General features: G+C 38.3%; 1 protein-coding gene across 2 annotated transcripts in view; it reads right to left on the bottom strand.

Annotated features, from left to right (window-relative positions):
* The window catches only part of SLC4A4 (solute carrier family 4 member 4), a 308,892-nt gene that overhangs the window by 193,516 nt on the left and 91,904 nt on the right, over positions 1 to 23,472 (bottom strand). For both annotated transcript variants that reach the window (XM_068974914.1, XM_068974915.1), the window contains exons 3-4: positions 16,251 to 16,386; positions 6,433 to 6,593 (exon numbers count right to left, since the gene is read on the bottom strand). In XM_068974914.1, the coding sequence (XP_068831015.1) occupies positions 6,433 to 6,593; positions 16,251 to 16,386 (297 nt within the window). The remainder of the gene's footprint in view (positions 1 to 6,432; positions 6,594 to 16,250; positions 16,387 to 23,472) is intronic.

Below are 23,472 nucleotides of genomic sequence, written 5' to 3'. Positions count from 1 at the left end.
AGTGTTTCTTATCTACCCTTTCTTGGCAGGGCCTCCCTCTATTCTTGCCTTCCCCTGTAATCTCAAACTAATCCATATATAATGCACAGCCAGCCCTCTGTTACTAATTTCTGGAAATCACCAGTTAGAACATGTTAAAACATCTGTGTAGCTTATGCCCTTTATTAAGTTTCCATAAAAATGGCCCACATTACAGGGGTCTCTTAAGCATAAACTACAAAACCTTTCAAGGAAAGTGGAGGCAGTTAACATTTTACAGCTACACTGAAATTAAGCCTTCAATATTCGAAATCCCACCAACACTACCAATAGAGAGAGAAAGCGCCTGCTCAAAATGCTCCCAGAGGTGAAAGGAAATTCAAAAAAGCATTAAGTTCAAACTCTTAAACAGATGAAAGAAAGCACAAGAGAGGAGACACTCACAGACACAGCCTTAATAGGGCAATGCCCCACCCCCCTGACTCCAAATTAAACCAAGTTTTCTGATTCACAGTTTAGATCTTTTTCCATATCACACAATACTTCTCCTTCTTTTAAAAGGAAACACTAGACCAAACAGGAAAAAAAAAATGAAGAGAAAGATGGTCATTCTCCCCCCAAAAAAGATTTAAGGTAACATTCTTTTAAAAACATGCAAAAGCCCAAGAAATATACAGTTTCAAGACTAACAGACAACTCAGATTTATACAAATGTAACCCATTTTATGTTAATCTATCCAGTTGGCAAAATTTAAAAGACCAGTCTCCAGCGATGTGAATGTCTTATATAATAGACAGTGTCAATGATGACAGTAACAACCAGGGCAAGCTTTCTTGAAGGCTACTTGGGCAATACAAAACAAAACCCTTTACAATGTTCAAACCCTTTGAATATTTCACCATTAGAAACCTATAAGAAATAAGCAATTTCACAAAAGAATAACAAAAATGTTCATTTCTTGTCTTTATGATAAAAACTTGACAGCAACTTAAAAGCCCAATTATAGATTAATAACTATTTTGCAGCCATTAAAATGATGTTTATATTTATGTTTAGTAACATGGAAATATTCCTACTATGTTTTTCAGTTAGGAAGGGCAGATTAGAGGGTTATGGTATGATTCCAGCTCTAAAATAAATTTCATATGTGTAAACAGAGATGTACCCAAAAACTGTTGAGAAAAATATCTCTAAGATAAGATTAGTGGTATTTTGATTTTCATGTGCTACATTTTTTCTGCATTACTAAAAATGAACATATTTTACTTTTGTGATGAAAAATAAATATATTATCATTTTGAAAATATAAAAGGTGTTAAAAGCAAGAAATAACATGACTAATATATCTGCCAACAAGAACAGCTCAGGAATGCCTTTAAATATAAAAATTAGAGCTCCAAAAATAGAACTACATTTTCATAATCATTTCCCATCATAATACCTGAAATGGCTTATAAATTTTTTTTAACTTAGGAGGGGAGGAAAATTCCCATGTACTTGGCTTCATATGTCAATGACATTCTTTAAGTGTAAAATAATAATATGATTGCAATAATGAAGCTATCAAAATAACCTATACAATGACATTATCCCTTAAATAAGACAAATTTTCTATTAGTGTTTAGAAGGGGATCTTCAGGAAGAAAAACTAGGTCCTGGGAAGAATCAGAATGAGGCTGAATTTTGTACACAAGTGTGAGAAGTGACACAGCTTCAGGCACAGCTTGTAGCCTCATATGGTGGTGACTTTGCACTTAAAAAGGGAGGGTGCCCCTTGGAGGCGACTGAGAAGAAGTAGCAGGTAGGCTGCAAAAAAGGATTAAAATCATGCTATTGTTTGTTTCATATAATCACACTTGCATGATTTCTTTCTCTTCTCTTTTGTGGAAATAAAAGTGGGGTGAAGAGGAGATGTATCTTAAGACATAGCTGCACATAATTCTCAACTCTGAATAACAGCACCATTCAGGAGACAATAACAGACTGCATCCTCTGTTAGAAAAAGATTTTTTAATAATCAAATAATGGCAGTAACTCAAGGTACCTCACCAATTTTTATCACTCGATATCACGGCAGTTTTTTTTCTTTCATGTTGTTTAATCTGCTGTAAAGCTTTGATTCTGTCAGAAGATTTTTAAGTATTTCTTTCTGTCACTGACAGTCTCTCAAACAGGCTTTTTTCTCTACTCCTCCAAATCTGGTCCATTTTTGTTCTTTATTTTCCTTGTAAAGTACGTTATTTGCCTCTGAATTGTTTTTCTGTGTTATCAGCTCCAGAATGACAGCGCTGTCTCTCTCCCACTTGCCTCAGGAGTGGTACAGCAGGCATAATACTAAGTGATGACACTTCAAAGCGACCTAGTGGTGTCCAATTTTAAAACTGAATGACTGTATTAAAGCAAACATGTGGAGGTCAGAGAAAAAAAGCCACAGCTGATAAACAAAAAGTAATGGAAAATTAAAGTGAGAATGTAAACTGCTTGATGAACCTTTCTTGGTGGTGATTTAGTGGCTAAGTCATGTCCAACTCTTAGACCCATGGACTATAGCCTGCCAGGCTCCTCTGTCCATGGTGTTTCCTAGGCAAGAACACTGGAGTGGTTTGCCATTTCCCTCTTCAGGGTATCTTCCCAATTCAAGGATCAAACCCGGGGTCTCTTGCACTGCAGGCAAATTCTTTACCGACTATGCTACCTAAATGTAGTAAATACCAGAAACTTTCTCTTTGGCTATTGGTTAATGAGGCTCCAATATCATGTGGGACTTGGTCTTCTACCACATGGAAAGGGTCAGCAAATTACTGAAGACCAGAAACTCTGTAAGACAGCTTTTTTCAGGTTCTGAAGATCTCAAAGGCAGTTTAATAAAAAAGCACAAGTATATAATTCAATTTTAACATTCATCACCCTTGTTGATCATTTTCAGGCAGAGCAAAGAAGCTATGAGGTTGTTTCTAGCTCTATCCACTATACCTTTCAGAATCTTTCCTCCTGTTCGTGAAGTCTCTGAGCATCTCTTGACCTGACTCAGCCTATACTCAGGTCTTGCTAGGTAAACTTTATCCTGGAATAGTCATGGAAGTAAGAACAATTACATCTGAGATTCTTATTCAATTCTATCAAAAACCCTGAGAGGTCTGCCTTTATCCACCTCCATGGATGATATACAGAGACTGATGAAGAGTTAAGTAATAAGCCTTGTCCATGGTCATACATGCTACAAAAGGTAGACCCTAATTAACCACTCCTCAACTTTAAATCCAACATTCTCTCTACGACATCACTCTGCCTGTCATGGAATGAATACATACCTCTGCCAGAGAGTAGGTATATTTTAATAGAGAACAAACCCTGGGTTCAGTGAAATGAATCTCCAAATAGTGGAATTACAGGAAGTAACCATGGTCTAAGGTAGGACTTTTTTATTCAACACAGGAAACCTCAATGACCCTTAAACCACAACATATATTCTCCCCCTGTGGATCTTGCCGATCCATTGCCCAGTCACAAGTTTAATCCCATTTGGCTCTGCCTTTAGGCATTTCTAAATTCAGACATCTTTGCTCTACATTAGTTCTTAAAGCCTGAAAATACAGAAATTGTGATTCTCACTCAAAAATTGGATTGCTTTTCATTAACCATGATACATTTTTAGATAACAATCTCACTTGCAGCTTTTAACAAATGCAAATAAGTCAGTGAAACAAATAGCCTAGAAAACCATTCCTTTCCTTTGCTTCTCTCTGTCTTTGAAGATCTTCCCTGGATACAATAAACCAACATCTCTTCTCACATATCAAAGGTCCGTTTTCAGGCTCACCTGCTTTGTCAACTATGAAAAATTCTGTAGAAAGCAGTATTTCCTACATTATCTTCTCACTACTTTTTCATGTGGACATGGATTTGTAACATATTCCATTTACAAAGTGGTAGATTTGCAAACCTAATTCCAGGGCCCAGAATAGTGTGTGATACATGGTAGAAGGCCATGTACCACTGCTGAATAAATGCATAAACCAACCTCAGATATGCAGATGACACCACCCTTACGGCAGAAAATGAAGAGGAACTAAAAAACCTCTTGATGAAAGTGAAAGAGGAGAGTGAAAAAGTTGGCCTAAAGCTCAACATTCAGAAAACGAAGATCATGGCATCTGGTCCCATCACTTCATGGAAAATAGATGGAGAAACAGTGGAAACAGTGTCAGACTTTATTTTAGGGGGCTCCAAAATCACTGCAGATGGTGACTGCAGCCATGAAATTAAAAGACGCTTACTCCTTGGAAGAAAAGTTATGACCAACCTAGATAGCATATTCAAAAGCAGAGACATTACTTTACCAGCAGAGGTCTATTTAGTCAAGGCTATGGTTTTTCCAGTGGTCATGTATGGATGTGAGAGTTGGACTGTGAAGAAAGCTGAGCGCTGAAGAATTGATGCTTTTGAACTGTGGTATTGGAGAAGACTCTTGAAAGTCCCTTGGACTGCAAGGAGATCCAACCAGTCCATTCTAAAGGAGATCAGCCTTGGGTGTCCTTTGGAAGGAATGATGCTAAAGCTGAAACTCCAGTACTTTGGCTACCTCATGCGAAGAGTTGACTCATTGGAAAAGACTCTGATGCTGGGAGGGATTGGGGGCAGGAGGAGAAGGGGACGACAGAGGATGAGATGGCTGGATGGCATCACTGACTCAACGGATGTGAGTTTGAGTGAACTCCGGGAGATGGTGATGGACACGAAGGCCTGGCGTGCTGCAATTCATGGGGTCGCAAAGAGTCAGACACGACTGGGCGACCGAGCTGAACTGAACTGAATTCATTCTATTCACCTATTCAATGCATTCTATGCATCTTTACATTAGACTTCCTCCCTTCTCCACTTGCACCATAAGCAAGTGTAGAGCTTCCTTGTAAATCTAACAAGCCCTCTGAAGAGGACATAGATATGTATAGATCAGCAAGATATATACCCAATTTGAGAACCAATCTTCTTGTCTAATACACATGCTATAGACTTCCCACTGTCTATAAAGACACAGATGCCCACAGCAAGCCTTTGACTTCTGATATTAAAAGAAATTTTGAGATTACACAAGAATTTTACACTGGTCAGTGGGGCCATGATCCACATCCTCTTCCCACAGTCCCAGAGTAAGCACACTGCAGGCCCTTTAAAAAAGTGCAGTCATCCCTACAGGAGGAGAGGTCACCGACCTATGGAATTTTTTTGGAATAACAAGCACCTCTGCTTAAGGAAAACATGGTCTTGAGCACATCAATCTGAATGATAAGACAGCTTAGGCCAGGTTCTTGCTAGAAAATGAAAACAGTTATTACTCTCTGGAATGCAGCAATGTGTGTACAAGGTGTTCGACATGATACAGTACTCAACACCACACAACACTAATCACAAAGATGCCAAAGTTGCCGTGCACCATGAGGCCAGTGCCTTGCCAGGGGTTCTACAAATGATCCTCAACAGCAACAAAACCCAACTCATTCACTAAACAATAAGGTTCCATGGGCTTCTCGCCCCACCCAATTTTCCCTACATACAGCTAAAGAAGCTTGACTGTCACCTACAAACTCAACCCAACTGAGGGACTAGACATAGACCAGCTTCCTTTTTACAGAGGATTTAAACCCTATCTTACAGATGACAAAACTGAGGCCCAGAGAAGCTCAACACAATATCTAAGATCAAGAAGTTCTAGAAATCTAGTGTGCAGACTTCCAGTCCACTATAGTAAAGGCTATGGGGGGAGAGTTCTATTTAAAAACCTCAATCTATGCTAATATCTGAAGGAATGCAAATCTGTCCAAGCAAACATGGTACCAATTATAATTTTAAAAATAACATAAAAGTGAAAAGCATAAGAGAGAGGACTTAGAAATAAAACTGGAAATATTCCAAAATATTAACAACAGCTATGCTCAGACAGAAGTACAATGGATGATTTCTTTTTAATTTTGTTCTCAGTATTTGTCTGTACTTTCCAAATTTTCTGCAATAAACCTTAAGAAAAAGACGAACTTCCCTGGTGGTCCAATGGTTAAGAATCTGCCTTCCAGTGCAGGGGATGCAGGTTGGATTCTTGTTTGGGGAACTAAGATCCTACATGTCACAGGGCAACTAAGCCCACTTGCTACAACTACTAAACCCAGGCACTTCAACTAAAAACCTGCATTCTGCAACTAGAGAGAGGCCTGCGCACCTCGATGAAAGATCCCATGTGCTTCAATGAAGATCACAAGTACTACAACTAAGACCTGATGCAGCCAAAAATAAATAGGCAAATATTTTTAGAATAATAATAAAAATTAAAAGGAGAGAGAGATTAAATGCTATAGAATATTCAGCTCTGCTTATACTAGAAGTCATCTGCATTGAGAAAGATTCATGGAGAGGCAGATAGAGCAGAAAAAATGCTAAGAACCAGACAACATACTTACCCACCAACTGCGGGAGAGAAGAAGCTTCCCTGTCTAGCATGATGGATCCTTTCTCCATACACGTCCTCAGCTCAAATAAACTGTGAAGGGACAAGGTGGCCACGTGGGGTTTGCTCCATCTCTCTCCACCCTGTTCCACTTTTTCTTCAAACTTAATCCACCTAGAAACATGAGAGTCAAGTGAAGAGCAATTAAAAGTGTTCTCATCACCTCTGGAAATAGCAACACCAACCTCTCCAGTTCCACCCCCACCAGCACTTTCAAAATGTCTCCTTTTGTGGAGTCTTAAAAGCTTATTCTATCATTAACTGAATTATCTTTATAAATATACCAAACAGATTCACCAGACTGCTCCTCTCCCTGATGTTAGAGAGAAAGAAAACAAACCAATGCATCCTTGGTTTTATATCTATCTACATGTAACCATGAAAACTTTAAGAATGATTACTGAACCAATTTTTTTAAATAATGTAGGAAAAATATGCATTTCAAATTCTCCATGTGGGTGGAGCCTACAATGTGTAAAAATAATCACTATTGTGAGAATTCTGTTGTAACTTCACAAGGCAAGTTTATACAAGGTAAAATAATCAGTAATGAACCAATATTTATTGTAAATATTTAAAAATATGGTGTGCAAAATGGTTAGACAAATATAAAATTCCCCCTTCATGCTTAAAGAGGGCCAGCATGTGTTTCTGTATCTTATATTAATAACTCTCTCTAGGTTGACACAAGTTCCCTTGTCATCAAGATGCTAATAGAAGCTTTTAACCCTCGAGCTTGGCTCCACGTGTGTTTAAAAATATACAAGCTCAGGAAACAATGCATCTAACGTGATAATAACAGATCTCTTATTAACCCTAGTAATGGAACAAATAACCCTATTTTATAGTTTCTTCTTTCCAAGATTTATAGATATTTTGATAACTTAACAATATATAGGAATGCAAAAAGTTTAATGGAAATGAGAGCAAAACACATTTGACACTCTTTATATCCCACATATTATATATATTGACTCTTCCTACACTGGTAAAGGAAAACAAGAAAACATCATGATTTTGCTATTTATCATGATCAGAGAAAATGTTGCTTTCTATCACTTCAAAACTCTGAAAGATATTGGACAAGATAAAAAGGGGATTCAAAATTCTTTTCCTACACTCTGCACCAAAAGTTTAATGATTGAAAAATGTTTTCCTAGGAAAAGCTAAACACTCATCCAACTCACTGAAGATGAGAACAAAGGGCAGAGATCAGAGGAAGCTCTACATAAGGTATTATTTATAGACTGCTCACCACTCCCAAGGGGAATAAAAGAACATATTATTAGAATCATGAGTGAAAATAGATCAACAGATCAGCCACAATGTCAAGGAAAATTCAGATTTCTAATCAAGCCCAACACTCATGTGATTCATGAGTATATTAGCTATATTCTAAATTCCCTCTTTCCTCTCCCACTCAGGAACTTCTCACACTTCAATGACAACCTTATCCCGAACCTCACCCTCCACCCTAAGACTCTCCTCCTTCCCCCTGTATCCCCCAAAGTATAAGGAGTGGAGGTTTTCACATGTTTTCCCTCACATTAAAAAACCAACACCAAAAAGTTCTAAAACTTCAGAAATGGACCTTGTTTATTCTACAAAAGTAGCTTTGAAACATTCTGAAAAAAAGACCTTTAATATTCTTGTGTGTGTGTGTGTGTGTGTGTGTGTTGTGCATGTGTAAGTGTGTGTTAATTAGCAGTTCTTCACCTTTGTTGGTATTAGAACCACAGAAGTAAATGGAAATGAGAGAAAAATGACAACTTCACATCACATTCTTATAGAATTCTATGGATTTGCCCAGAGGATAAAAGGTAATTGGGTTATTTTGAAAGTAATCATTTTACAGAGTACATTACATTGGCTAACTTCAGGTATATTACCTTTTCAGACTTACAGAATCTCTAACATGTTGACTGGTGACCAGTATGTGAATCATATTTACATTTGATGTTATAATTTATCGCTCAAGATGAGACTCTAGAAGATTCCACTGTATATGAAACCTAGTCGGAATTGCATATAATTATGTTATCCAAAAAGATGGTAGTAGTGGTCTTGCTTTTGTTTCTAAGAGTATTCTTATTATGTGAGGGACAGAATCTTTGGTCACAGAATTTAAGTCCAAGATGAATAATAAGGGCCAGCTAGAAAGTCAGTAAATGGGAGTGTTCTGTATATTCAGCCTTTACTTCCCTCTTATCTCTCCTGAATGATGACCACTTGCTCTTCTATCAGTTGCCATAAGTCCTTATAGCCAAATGCATTTTGTAAAAGAAAACTAAGCCTCACTTATGTACAGTATATGACAAGAGCTCTTTCTGCCATGATCTTCAATTGTCCAAACAATGTAAGTTTGACAAAACCTTCTTTTTTAAAAAAGGAGTAAAACCGTTGCGTTCTTTTGTGACCAATTACTCTCCATAGTTCATCTTAAATATGATTTTGAACGAGTTTCAAAAGCATATTTAGCAATAATCCCAACTAGCTTGGATTTAGAAAATAGTATTATTCAACCTCCTGAATTATACCAGTAAGATTTGGTCAAGGTTTAACCATAATGAAATGGGAATGTAAAGTCTCAAAACTAGCCATTTCCTTAAAATCTACGAAAGACAAGTATTGTCTCAAAGTTCAGTTTAAGTATCTATTTCACTTTGACTTCAGTAAATATTATACGTTGTGATGATATCATATCATAGTATAGCAAATAGCACAAGGTAATTCTGGGATAATGACTATTAAATTCCTTTAAAATACATTGTTTGAGGGACTTTCCTGGTGGTCCAGTGGTTAAGAATCTGCCTTGCCATGCAGGGAACACAGGTTTAATCCCTGGTCTGGGAACTAAGATCCCATATGTTGAGGGGCAACTAAACCCACATACCACAACTACTGAGCACAACTAGAGAGTCTGTGTGCCACAGTGAAAGATCTCGTGTACCGCAACTAGCACCCGATGCAGCCAACTAATGAATGGATGAATTTTTTAAAATACACTGCTTGAATTGTTCAAGGAACTGTACTTCAAACATGTAGGCATAAAGTAATGGTTTGCCCATTTAAACAGACTGCAGGTAGTTTCATTCCAGAAACTATATATGCTATGTCTATCTTCCTCACATATCAAGGACAAATTTGAGAAAAAACTGAAAATGACTCAGTTCAAATCAGAACCCATTAAAGAAAAGGCTAAGGCAAAGGTACCGAAGTTCAGCCTATTCATGTGTCAATGAATTTGTAAAGGTGCTTTAGAACCATGTAATTACAGTTCTAAAGACCAGACATTTTTACTGTAAAATGTACTAAAAGCTACTATCTACCCTTCATAATAACTATGAATAACCATATATTTGCAATAAGTTCCCTACTTATCCTTTTGTCTTAGTTACTTGACATGTTATAGAAAAATTAATTTCAGAAGTTGGCTTTTTAAATGCTGGCAATCACAAAACTGTTATAACCTTGAAGAAAGAGTTTATTAGGTGAAGTTTATTTTTTCCAAGGTCTTAGAAGAATAATGATAAAGTACACTGCAGTTTAACACACTTTGAGTGACTGCCAACCAAACAGTATTTCACTAGTTTGTTGAAGAAATAGAAGGCCCACGGGAAACACTGAATATTTCGCAACTTTCCAATCGTGTGATTAAATATAATTAAGAAAAGAGAAGACCTCTAACTTAAAAACATGCCAGTTTTACAGTGGAAAATAGACAGACATGACCTTTGCCCTAGAATATAATCCAACTATATAAAGCTATTAAAACAATAATAAATTTCTTGTTAACTAATAAATGCCTCATTGTACATAAAAGATGCCAATGCTAGTGTGTATCTGGGATAAAAGATGTTTTTAAGGAGAATTCTTAAATTTCTAGATCAACTGTGAAAGTTATTGCAAAACAGTGTAGTAACCACATATAATTACATAGATGATTAAATTCCTTTTTCTTACAGAAAAAAAACCTGGTCTCAAATGGAATTTTCCAGAGTAACACAGTGGAGAAGAGACAGTGGATTCAGTGTAGATTAGGGTCCCTCTGTAAAACCCTAGGGTACGGGCATGTGGCTTTGTTTGATGGCCAGGCCCTGAAGTCAGGTTCTCCAAAGGGAGGCAGGGTCACTCGGCCAAGCAGAAACTGTTCCTCCATGTCGCCCACTAAAACTGAAACATCAGTACCCTTTCCCTTTGTTGGCTTGTTGGGTTTATTGAAACTTGTGATGTCTTTCTTTTTTACGCAGGTTTGGCAGTAGAATTTGCGTCTCACTGGGGAAGTGATCTTTAACACAGATTCTTATAACAGTGATGAATCCCAACATGGTCCCTCTGAATATTCACTGAGGGAAAATTGAAAGCCAAAAACCATGTTGGCAAACATCACTGACTCACAGAAATAAAGAGTTTGGAGTCATGGAGGGTTGTGACAGCCTTTCTAGCTGGCTTAAGGCCATCACCAAAACTGGATCATGACTTATTCTTTTACCAGTTTGCTTCATGAATCAATTAGCTGATGCCTAGTCACCTAGAAGGAAAGCTATGACAAACCTAGGCAGCATATTAAAAAGTGGAGACATCACTTTGCTGACAACAGTTCATGTAAGCTATAGTTTTTCCAGTAGTAATGTATGGATGTAAGAGTCGGATCATAAAGAAGACTGAGCACCGAAGAATTGATGGTTTCAAATTGTGGTGTTGGAGAAGACTCTTGAGAGTCCCCTGGACTGCAAGGAGATCAAACCAGTCAATTCTAAAGGAAATCAGTCCTGAATATTCATTGGAAGGACTGTTGCTCAAGCATCAATACATTGGCCACCTGATGTGAAAAGCCAACTCACTGGAAAAGACCCTGATGCTGGGAAAGATAGAAAGCAAAAGGAGAAGGGGGCAGTAGAGGATGAGATGGTTACATAGCATCCCCCACTCAATGGACATGAATTTGAGTGAACTTCAGGAGATGGTGAAGGATGGAGAAGCTGGTGTGCTGCAATCCACCGGGTTGCAAAGAGTTGGACATAACTTAGGAACTGAACAACAACAACAGTCACCTAGAAATTCTTAATGAGAAGCACAGGATCATTCACTAGTACCAAATGTTCCATTAGAACTACTGCTACATCACTAAAGTCAATATTAAAGTTTTGTTTTTTTGACTTTTTGCCACACCATGCGCACTCAGGGAATTTTAGTTCTCTGACCAGGGTTCTCTAAACCTGCACCTCCTGCAGTTGAAGCATGGAGTCTAAACTACTGGACCACCAGGGAAGTCTCTGAATGTCAGTATTCTAATGACCTAACACTAAGGATACTCTTTTGAAAAATAATATTCTCTGTATTCCACTGATTATATATATTTCTCAGGTCTGATCATTCTACCTTTGGAAAAGCTAGTGAAAATTCAAACTTCTTACTTTCAGGAAAGAAAAAATCAGGGAAAAGATGTGGGAAAAAAGAGGGTGGTAGGGTTGGCTATACTTCAAACGTCATATAAATAAAGACTTCCCTTGTTTATAGTTTTACATGACTACTGTGCTTTGTGAGACTTAAATGGAGATATTTTTCCTACCAGTGAAAGCATTTTCCTTATTTTTTAAGACACAGAGCTAACCTGAACTTCCTGAAGTAGGACTAAAACTGCAGTAATGTTGAGACTCCATGTAGGATATTCTTGGTCAACTGAAATCATTAGTCAACTGAAAAAAGTATAAGACATTAAAAGGGTAAATACTAAAGAGGGTGTTATTGTGTTCTATGGGGTGTGGACTCACAGCAGAAACTACACAGAGCTGGAGAGATCGGGCAGGTTAGCTCTCTATGGAATAGAAGAGTCCTTCTGATTGGAGTTTTCACAAAAAGCAAAGAATTCTGTTTAACGTTAGCCAAAAAAAAAAAATCATGCTGCATTTTCATATGTAAAATGAGTCCCTTTTAAGTCTTAAACTTTTATTAGTCTGGTAGGTTTTTGAGCTTTCCATGGGCAAGAAAATCCCCATCATGCCTGGAAACTGGACATCATAAATGGCAGTCATAAATTACTATCAAAATATTCAGAAGCAGAGTCATGTTGCAGGAAGTAAAACCCACCGACAATCTGAATCACTTCTGGAGACACAACCATCTCCACACTTCCCAACAGAATTTAGGTGGAGCAGTAAGCTAAGAACCAAGGCTCTAATTTTCTATTCATTCATTCTATAAACAAGCAGTTTTCAGCGGTGGGCTGTGTCACAGGTAGTTGAAAACACTAGGAATATAGTGGTGACCAAAACAACCCCAAATTCTTGCCCTCATGGAGCTTTACTTTTATTGGAGAGAGACAATAACAAGATATGTTAACATGCCAACCGTTGATAAGTACTAAAGACAAACAGAATAAAGGATGAGGGATAGGAAAGTTTGGGGAAAGCTGCTTGTTTCCAATGAGGAGGTCATGGTTGAATAGAGACCTGAAGGAGGTGAGGAAATGGGCCACAGAGATGACAGTGGGAACGCAGGGAGAGCATTTCAGACAAAGGGAAGCTCAAGTGCAAAGGCCCTGACACAGGAGCATGACCAAGCCCGTGAGGCTAGAGCAGAGCTAACCAGGAGGAGAGAAGTAGGAGGTGAGGTTAAGAGATCACAGTGTAGAGTTCACGAGGGAAGTAAGGGCAGGTTCAGGGAGATGGACTAATTACAAAGCATCTGCAGTCATCTAGATGAAAAAGAATGGTGGGGTGGACCAGGGTTGTGGCAGCAATGAATGCAAGATAATGGTGAAACTCTGAATATCTGAATAACGTTGAGGGTAAATTAGATAGGCTTTGCCAGTGGATCAAGTAAGGGATGTAGAGAAAAGACAGGTGTCAAAAAGACTCCAATCTTTCTGGGTTGAGCAACTAGAAAAATGGAGTTGTTCACTGTGGTGGGGAACCTTGTAGGAAGAGCAGGTCTGACGTGGGAAAATCAGAAGCTCAGTTTCTGACATTTTACTTTGAGATGCCTGCATGCATGCTAAGTCACTTCAGTTGTGCCTGACTCTATGTGACCCTATGGACTATAGCCCACCAGGCTCCTCTGTCTCTGGGGATTCTCCAGGCAAGAATACTGGAGTAGGTTGCCATGCCCTCCTCCAGGGGCTCTTCCCAATCCTGGGATCGACATAAGAAAGTGGTTCTCATATCTTCTGCCTTGGTAGGCAGGTTCTTTACCACTAGCGCCTCCTGGGAAGTCCTTTGAGATGCCAACTACCCACCCAAATATTTGTTGTCAATCAAACAAGGCAAGAAGTCTGGGCTAGAGAACTATATGCAGATGGCATCAGTGTATTGATGAATTAGTTTGAAACATCAAACAAAGGTCCTCTTTCAGGCTTTGTCAGTGGTGTGCTGGCTACCTTGGGCTGGGTACCTGGGTACACTGAGCTGTACATCAGTCAGAAAGAAATGGACTATCACAGACCTCTAACTTTGATCACATAATAATTCTAAGAAATTATTATATTTAGAACAGTAGACTCTAAGGCAATCAGTTCTCAACTAATCATAATCATAATCTCTCCCTTCAGGGGAATGAGTATAATGAGGTAAACAAAATGAAAAAAAGAATATCACACATATGATTAATTAATTAATAGTAATTGTGGCAAGTCCTATATAGGAGAAGTTATAGAAGGTAGACTATTGTCAGTATGTTTCTTTCTGGACAGTTTCCTCCGTGACACGGTGTACACCCACCACACTTTTTCTCCAGCAGTACAGTCTCTCAGGAGCCCATGACATCACCAAAAGGACACATATGTTGTTCCCAAGGAAATAACCACCTTTTAAAGATGGTAAAGTATTCATGACGATCTTAACCTTTAAGAATCTTAAATGAAAATACTGTGTCCATCTCATTCAATTTTGAACTACTGATACAATGAGCTGTGATCCCTTCACATTTCTGGGACCAGAGGTCACATAAAATAAAGTACAGTCTGCATTTGGCTAAAATTAAAAACAGAATGCTGTACCTGAATTCTACTCTATATAGGTACTCACACAGAATTTTAAGATGAAAGTTAAGAATCAATGGAACTCTTCTAGTTGCAGCTGATGACACCAATATACAAAGAGGGATGGAATTTTAGAGCTATAAAATGCAATGATATTAGAAACAATGCAACCCAATATGACTCTCATTTGACAACATAAAAAACACAAGCTCAGGAAAACTACATGATTATATGACCTGCTAGTTAGCAGCAAAGTCAAAACTAAACCAAAATCTCCCCGACACTTAATTAATGCTGCACCAGTATAATTCTCACTCTGATCTTTTCTGTTAGAAAGAATAAAAAGAAATAATGAAATAGAGATACTGGTACAAGTTTTCAGTTTGACAGACTTCTTCGGGAGAATGTTTTATCAACTAAAAGCATAATTTATGAAAAACTTTTAATATCCAGGTGATTGGTGCGAAGAGAGGGGAAAAAGAGACAACGACCAGGAAGAGGCCCCCAAGAGAGCAAAGAAAGAAGAGCTTCCAGAGGGAGCATTTGAGATGCAGGGGCAGAAATGAGTTATTGCTCACTTCTGTATTCCCAGTACCTAAAACAGTGCCCAACACGTACTGTAGATTCAAAACGTTATGGCTAAATTTAATTGATTTGAAATAAATTACAGCCTATAAAAGGCATATTGTTTGGGCTTCCCTGGTGGCTCAGATGGTAAAGAATCTGTCTGCAATGTAGGAGACCCAGGTTAGAGTCATTAAAAACATACTGGCTGAATTTAATTGATGTGAATTAAATTACAGCCTATAAAAGGGATATGTCCATATTATTTTGTTGGTGAAAGTCAAATACGTTGAACCTCCATATAGTGATGACAACAGACCAATAACTGCCACTATATCAACATCTTTGTATTAAATGATTTTTATATGTCATAGACGATTTAATGTGGCATATATAACTAAATCTACATGTAGAAAGAAAGAAAAGCTCTGTTGTGAGATTAATGAAACTTTAGATATTTGTGCAGTGCTTAACAATTTATATAGCATTTCCACATATATACATGTATGTATGTAAACATCCATGACACAATGATATATCTAATATAACATGATATATATTTATAAAACTATATAATATAAATACAACATAGTTCAACATATATATTTATATATTGTATATCTTAAGTTGCATATATATATAATATGTATATTTATATATGATGATGAATGTTATGAGCTGGCAGGTGACAAGGGTCTGAAATTAAACTCGGGTCCCTACTACTCCCAATCCAAGTGAACCTTCTACTTGTTTTCACTCTATTTTTAAAAGATGACAAGTTTTCACTTGGAATAATGGCAAGTTTGTGGATAATGGTCATTGTCTTTGCCACCTCCCCCTAACAGGGAATGGGTAACAAGTAAGACATGGTACCACAAGATACCTTGGCATGTGGAGACCATGGGTATATCTCTCCAGACCATCATTTTAGGTGCCTGACTTTCCCTCTTAAAAATATTTTATTGTTAAATACCTATAAATGGCGATTTACTTCTAATATCTTATAAAGGTTAAAATGAAGACCAATGACCCCAGCAGTGAAACAAAGGGTGTCTTGCATCCATGTCAATGTCAAAGAGAAGAAAAAGAATCATTTTAATCTTTAACCAGCCAACCTCAGGCTCATCGGTCATTCAAAGTGCTCAGGTTAGAGAAAGGGGCTCACAGACGAGGATCTTGCCCCGTCCTTGTTTTCCTGGCTCAGTCCTGCACACTCAGTCATGCCTCACCTCGCTGTCTCCTTCCACTCCATCTCTTGCCCATCCACGGCCAGCAGCTCATCCAGTTCCGTGAAGAGCTGAGGGGGTGCTGGGCTGTCATCTTCCTCGCCCAAGATGAATCGGATGCGTTCTGCTGCAGGAGAGACTGCAGAATTGAAAATACTGCGGTTAAACATCGGCTGGACAACCCTGAGCAAAGTGTAGCTCCGAGGTCTTCCTCTGTCCCCAGAGGTGGTGGGCTTCCCTTCCACATTTTCAGTGGACATCTTCCTCACTGAGCCTCCCTCGCCCCCAACCTAAAGACAAAAGGAATTCAAGGCCTTCTCTACTCCTTTGGTTCTGAACCGTGTCTCAGTTCTCCACCACGCTCCAGAAGGACAGAGCTCCAATTCCACGTCCCGACTGACGGAGAACCTTTAGCCCTCAGATGAGCTGAGGTCCAACCACGTGAGCTTCTCTCTTTCTCTACTGATGACCCATCCAAAAGTCTGAGACAGAAACCAGCTGGAGCCAATCATTTTCTCTACAGCAGTGGGAGGGGGCAAGACAGCACCCCAATCCTAAGTTTCCCCCAGGCCCCCGCCTCCCAGCCACCCTCCCTGTGCCCAATGCCCAAAGCCCATGCATGCCCTTGCAGGCTCCTTACTGCCCGTAACTGCCTAACTGCAAAGTTGATGAAGGAATATTTAACAAGACGGAGCCTCTTCTTTACATAATGGCAGTACCCAAAAATGTTTAGTCACACTTCAGTGCACTTGAAAAACAAGCCCAAGTAAAATATTGTACACCAGAAGGGGAAAAAACCTTCCAACTTGCTTGAGCACATAATTGAATGCCCTACTAGCTCCTTCTGACCCCATCTCCTAAAAGTCATGTAATGAAAAATTAACTAGAATCTCCTCCTAGATGTGGGCTGTTTTCTCTTTCTTTAAAATAAAAGGGAAAAAAAAGGAAAGCTTTTGGAAACTGACAGTTGTAAGATAAAGCCCATGGATATTCCTTATAATCCCCAAAGAATGGTATATACATGTGACTGTGGTCCAAGTCCAAAGAATGGTATATACACGCGACTATGGTCCGAGTACACAGATTTATTCATCTGTAGAGCTTTGTAGTAATATATGCTCTCAACCTAATAAAACGAAAATAATTCCAACCATCTGAAAACTGCTATAATACTAGGCAGAATAAAATTCCATAGGTCAAAATACATTTACTACAAACTCATGAAAAATATTCAACCTACCTAGTAATCAAAACTAATTATTAAAATAAAATACATGTTTTGCCTATAAAAATGGCAAAAACTTCAAAGAATGACACTCTCAATGTGGGCAAGGGTTTAGGACATATGCGCCAGCATCTTTCAATTTACATCACTGGTAGGAGTCCAAACAGAAACATCTTTCTAAAGGGAAATTTGAAAAAAAATATGGAAATGTTTTCAAAGTATATCTATCCTGTGAGCCAGCAATTCTACCCCTAGAAAGATGTTCATTTCAAATAAATAACAGTTGCTATCACAACATCTTATCTACAGAGCTGACCACTATAGTGTATTTTGTAATTGAGAAAACTAGAAAAAGCCTGAATGTCCAAAAAGGAGGATTGGTTAAACAGACCATTGGTTAAGACCATTCAATCAAATACTATGTCATCATAAAACATAAAGATGAGATTATTGTTTTTTGACATGCATATCATATAATATTAATTGAAAAAATAAAACTACAAAATCACATGCATAAAGCAACCCACTTTGCCAAAGAAAAAATACACACGTATCCATAAGATAGTCTGGAAACAAGGGAGCCCTCATTTTGCATGGTTCTAATGAGTGTGAATTTCAGCTACTACAGTTGAGTTAAATAACCCCAATAGCCCAGCACCACAGCTTAAGTTTCAGTTGTGTGGTATATTAACTATGAATAATTGCATAAAATACAAAGTTCACTGCTAGCTCTTCAGTCCATCAGCTACCATGTAAATAACATACGTGCATCATGATCATGACCAATCATAGCGCCCCTTTCAAAGTCTGCCAGTGACTGGTCACTACACATTTGTTATCCAGTTCATGCACAGACAGCAAAGTGCATAGTGGTACGGCCTCCTTTTCTTGCAACAATAAATGCATATGACATGAATAATCAAAAGAGGGAGTTGGCCAACAAAGATGGAAGTACAGCCCAGAAACAAAAAGTACTAATGCTGGAAGTGCAACCTACGTCAAACACAAATGGAGTTAAGATCTAATTGATTATGGAAATGTAGATAACACTGCCGTTCCCCATTTCAGAGACTCCAGATGTACAGTCAGGGGAACTTAGTGAAAGCAAACTCATTAACATAAATAGTAAGGCAAGTGGTTGTAACAAAATGATAATGATGTCCCGGAGGAAGTGATACTGGCAAAAAAAAAAAAAAAAAACCCTTCACGTTTAAGGAACTCTCATACACATTTCCTGACTTGGAAAGCACAAAGGATAAAATGTTGGAAGCTGATCCAGACTTAGGAATATGACAACTCCTCTGGGCCCAGAAAAGATGTTCACTCCATTTCATAAACTGTACTACAGGAAACAAGCAAACTACTTCTGACAAGATTTTACAAAGAAATCAACCGCTTTAATCTCAATGCTTCTAATGTTTTAAATTAACTTGTACTAAATAAATACTGGTTTTATTATTTCTTTCATTTCCCTCTACCTTTACAGTCAACACTAAGCGAAATTTTAATGATTTGGAAAACTTTTTAAATGTCAAAGAACAATAATAACTTTTCTCATTGATCATTAGGATTGTTTTATATAATTTCAGCTTGCATAGTCATTTTTATGGTCCTGCAATACAATGCAAAGCAAGGACTGCCTGTATATATATCTTTTAAATGCTATTCAGTTTATTTCTAGAGCTTCTATTTTCTTCTTTTTGCTTTCATATCAATTCTAATACATGCATAATTCATTCATGTATTCATTCAGCAATATTTATTGAGTAAAGTCTATGCTTTAAATAGGTTTTGCTTCAGGCTTTGACGATAAAGCAAAGAACCTAACAAAAATATTCTAATTTATATGTTGGAGGGAAAACAAACATTAACTAATTAATTAATTAGTTAAGTGAATAAGAAAGTATATAAACCAGCAAACAAGAAAAACATCTGCAAATTGTTCTGTGCTTCCAGAACATTAAAACAAGGTAACTGAATACATATTAACATAAGATACAGTATGTTTTACTTTTGTAATTAGAAAAAAAGTGGCTTTGAAATTTCCTAAATCTCTGGGAGAAAAAAAAACCTAAAGTTCTAGGATTTTTGTGTAAAAACATTTGCAAGGTCTTTCCAATCAAGAAACGGGATGTGTGATTATTTTAGAGGATCAGAGAACACATAAAAGGAATGATAGGAGGGTAAGAAACGATTGGGAGAATTTGGAATCTAAATACTACACCTAACAAGGAAAGCGTTCACATTACTAAAGATATAGCTATTCAGCACAGTGGTTCTGAAACTGACAGTCACAAATTTGAGTGATTTTCATCAACGTTCAACATCAAAGATCCATGAGACAGACAGAATTAGCTTTCAGAAAAGTCTATGTTTAGAGAATCAACTTTTTGTTCATTTCTAAAAGATGCTGTGTGGCTTTGTCTTCACCTCTAACAAAGAATGAACATCTCTCCTGCTTAAAAAACAAACTCTCCTGCACAGACCCTGCACAGTTCATCTGTGCTGAACTGGAATCCACAGAGCACTACTCTGCAGTCTGATGTTCTCAAGTTAGAAAAGTACAGCTCATTGCTTATCAGACAGCAACTTGCTGCACCTCTGCAAAACAGAAAGAAAGAAAGATGTCATGTTACCTCCAGGTCTTCCTCTCTGGGCACTGCGACTGAGCACCTTTCACAAGTTGTCTTATTTATTAAATATAGCCTCTGAGCAACCAGTATAACGATCTCCAGGATAAAATTCCAAAATCACACGTCATAAACTGGCTTGCCATTCTAGTTTCTTTCCTTAGTTGCTCCCCTCATCAAAAGAAAACTTCTCCAAGAATCAGAAATAAGAGGTATTGTATCGTCAATATCAACATGTGGGAGAGGCATCTTCCAGGGCCAACAAACACCCTCCCCAATTTTTAACATTATTAACACCAAGATATGCAGGGTGCAATGAAGCATGTCAGGAATTCATTTTTCCCCTATAACTTTTGATCAGATAAAAGTGAAGTGAGTGAAGTTGCTCAGTCATGTCCGACTCTGCAACCCCATGGACTGTAGCCTACCAGGCTCCTTTGTCCATAGGATCTTCCAGGCAAGAATACTGGAGAGGGTTGCCATTTCCTTCTCCAGGAGTTCTTCCCAACCCAGGGACTCAACCCAGGTCTCCCGCATTGCAGGCAGATGCTTTACCGTCTGAGCCACCAGGGAAGTCCTGGTCAAATAAAGAAATGAGCTAAATATGAGCTATACCATTATTTTCAGACTCCTTAGCCAAACTGGGTTTGAATCCAAACTCCATTACTTATTTGTTGTGTGATCTGAGACAAGTTAGTTATCCTCTCTGTGTCTCAAGTTCCCCCACCTAAAAACTGGAATGGTGATGATCACCAGAGTAGCTAAAATACAAGATACAGATTCATTTAAAAATTGCCAGCCCTTGCCAGCAAAACCTGCCTGGCTTCTAAGAAAGCAAGCTCTCACAGCTGTTAGCCTTGACAATCCCTCTATGTTGAAAAGATACTAGATAAGAAAGAAAATAGCCAAAAGTTCTGCACGATTTACTTTAGTAAATTAAGTGGCTTCAGTAATGAGAATGCAAAGGTGTCCATACAGTCCAGGAAATAGCCAATAAAAGAACAAGAAAATAAAGAAGCCCTTTCAGTCTTAATTTAATACCAGAGGAGTAGGGGGTTTGAGAACATCAGAATATCACAGAATATACACATGAATAGATTACAATTCTAAGTAATAACTAATCTAGTTTCATCATAAAAGAAAACCTAGAGAAAAAAATGAGAGAGGGTAAGAGAAGAAGAAAGAAAGGAACGAGAAAGAGAAACTGTCAAATTCATCCAATTACTTTTGTCAGAACAGAAGATCTGCAGATCAAAATGAAGTTAATGCCTTTAATCTGCTTTGATTTTTTTTTCCTTTTTTCATTCATCCTCTGGGTTAAAATATATTTTGGGTTTTTGAGTGGTTCAAGAATTCCCTGGAGGGTCCTACTTGAATGTGGTTACCTCTGACCCAGGTCCACCTGTCGGAGGACAACGTGATGGTCTGCAGAGGCTGGGGACACGTGGTGCCAGCAAACCCCTGCTACCGACAGGAAGAAGGCAAATGCATGGCAGGAATGCTGTCCACCCACTGCCACCAGCAGCCACCACAGCAGACATCATCCTCACACTCTCTCCTGCGGAGCTTGAACTTGGCCTCCGCATTCATCTGGGCAGCCACCATCCACATATCAGCGAGGGCATGCAATGAAACCTCTCCACCATGCCTTGGCTACACAACTGTCTACTCCCCATTTGCCTTTCTCGTCACTCTGGCCTCAATCTGTGTGTCCATCCTTGTCTCCCACAGCAACCCAGAAGTGTCCCATGACAGAATACAACTACACTATTCTTTCCTCTCTGATTCCATTTCTAAGGCCCAGTTGAAAATGCTAACTTTTCCAATAACCTATAGTAACCATTCCCCAGAAATGTGACTCTCATTTACTGAAATCATAACTACACTTTGAATTATTCACTGAGGCACCAACCAATACATGGCTTGCTCGTTATTACCTAACTTTTCTAGATGTGCCTTGTCTCTCTAACTAGGTCACTGAGGTCCTAGAACACAGGGGCTGCGTTTTACGCACCCTCCTTAAAGACCGATACAATACTGTGCATGTAAGAGTCATTCTGAGTATTAATGAATTAAGTTAAGTCACTCCCTCAGTCGTGTCCGACTCTTTGCGACCCCATGGACTGTAGCCCACCAGGCTCCTCTGTCCATGGGATTCTCTAGGCAAGAATACTGGAGTGGGTTGCCATTTCCTTCTCCAGGGGATCTTCCTGACCCAGGGATCGAACCCAGGTCTTCCGCATTGCAGGCAGACGCTTTAACCTCTGAGCCACCAGGGAAGTAGATATGGCTAAACAAACCTTGTACATTTTCCAGCACACAAATATGTGCTTGCAAAAAGCAGCTGACATCAAGGACTCTGAAATGGAAAATATCTAAGTTTTGAAAACTGCCCTTATTCTACCCTTCCCCTTAATCCATCTTTGCATGAACTGTACCAAAATACATTCGCCATTTCCTGTTATGTCACATATAAAAGAATGAATACTTCAGGTCAACTATTTTCCTCTGCTAGATGCAATCTCCTTCTACCCTGAGGGACCACAACATTTAATGTGCATATCTATTAAGACATTTAATATCCATGGCTCGGTGTGTTATTCATTGCTGTACTTTGTCTTCACAGGTTTTCATGCCTTACCTAAACTGTTCTTGGCACCTATCACATATACACTGAAGTTATACAAAAGAGAATGGATGGGAAATTGAGTAAAAGAATGAATGAAAAAAATGAATAACATCTATTCTGCCCCAGTTCCTCACAGGATATCATTCTATGCTTCTGTCCTCTGCCTCTTGTTAAGCTCAACTAGGAAAATGACATGATGGGAAAATGCAAAAAATGGAAAACAGGGGTTAGCGAGATTTGAAGTATAGTTCCTACACTTTCATTTGGTACTGTAACTGATTAGCTTTCAGTGTATTCAACATGCCATGGTATTTGTTGAGATAATACAAATATTTTTAAGATAATATCTCTATCTTCAAGGAATTTAATGCTGGAAGATAACATATAATAATGTGAAACATGCTATCAATAAAAATATAATACTCAATATGTAAGACTTTTGAATGGTTACACTGGACTAGGCATTGTGTGAAGCACTTTCCATTTACATAGTTTATTTTACACAAGCCTATGAAATATCCACTACTATTATTCTCTTGTATTTCTTTCGCACTACAGCTAGGGAAACTTGAGTATTAAGAAGCTAAGAGACTTCTCCAAGTTGACATAACAATAAGTGATATGACCTCAAATCCACTTGTGTTATTTCCAAGACTACTTCTTAGCCACCACACTCTAATGGATGATCTCATCTTTAAAAATGCTCAGATCTCCATATGAACAGTACAGACAGTAAATGTA

Source organism: Capricornis sumatraensis, chromosome 7 (genome assembly GCF_032405125.1).
Source record: "Capricornis sumatraensis isolate serow.1 chromosome 7, serow.2, whole genome shotgun sequence".
Classification (NCBI taxonomy): Eukaryota; Metazoa; Chordata; class Mammalia; order Artiodactyla; family Bovidae; genus Capricornis; species Capricornis sumatraensis.
The sequence above is the reverse complement of the archived record's forward strand: the minus strand, read 5'-3'. Positions and strand labels throughout refer to the sequence as shown.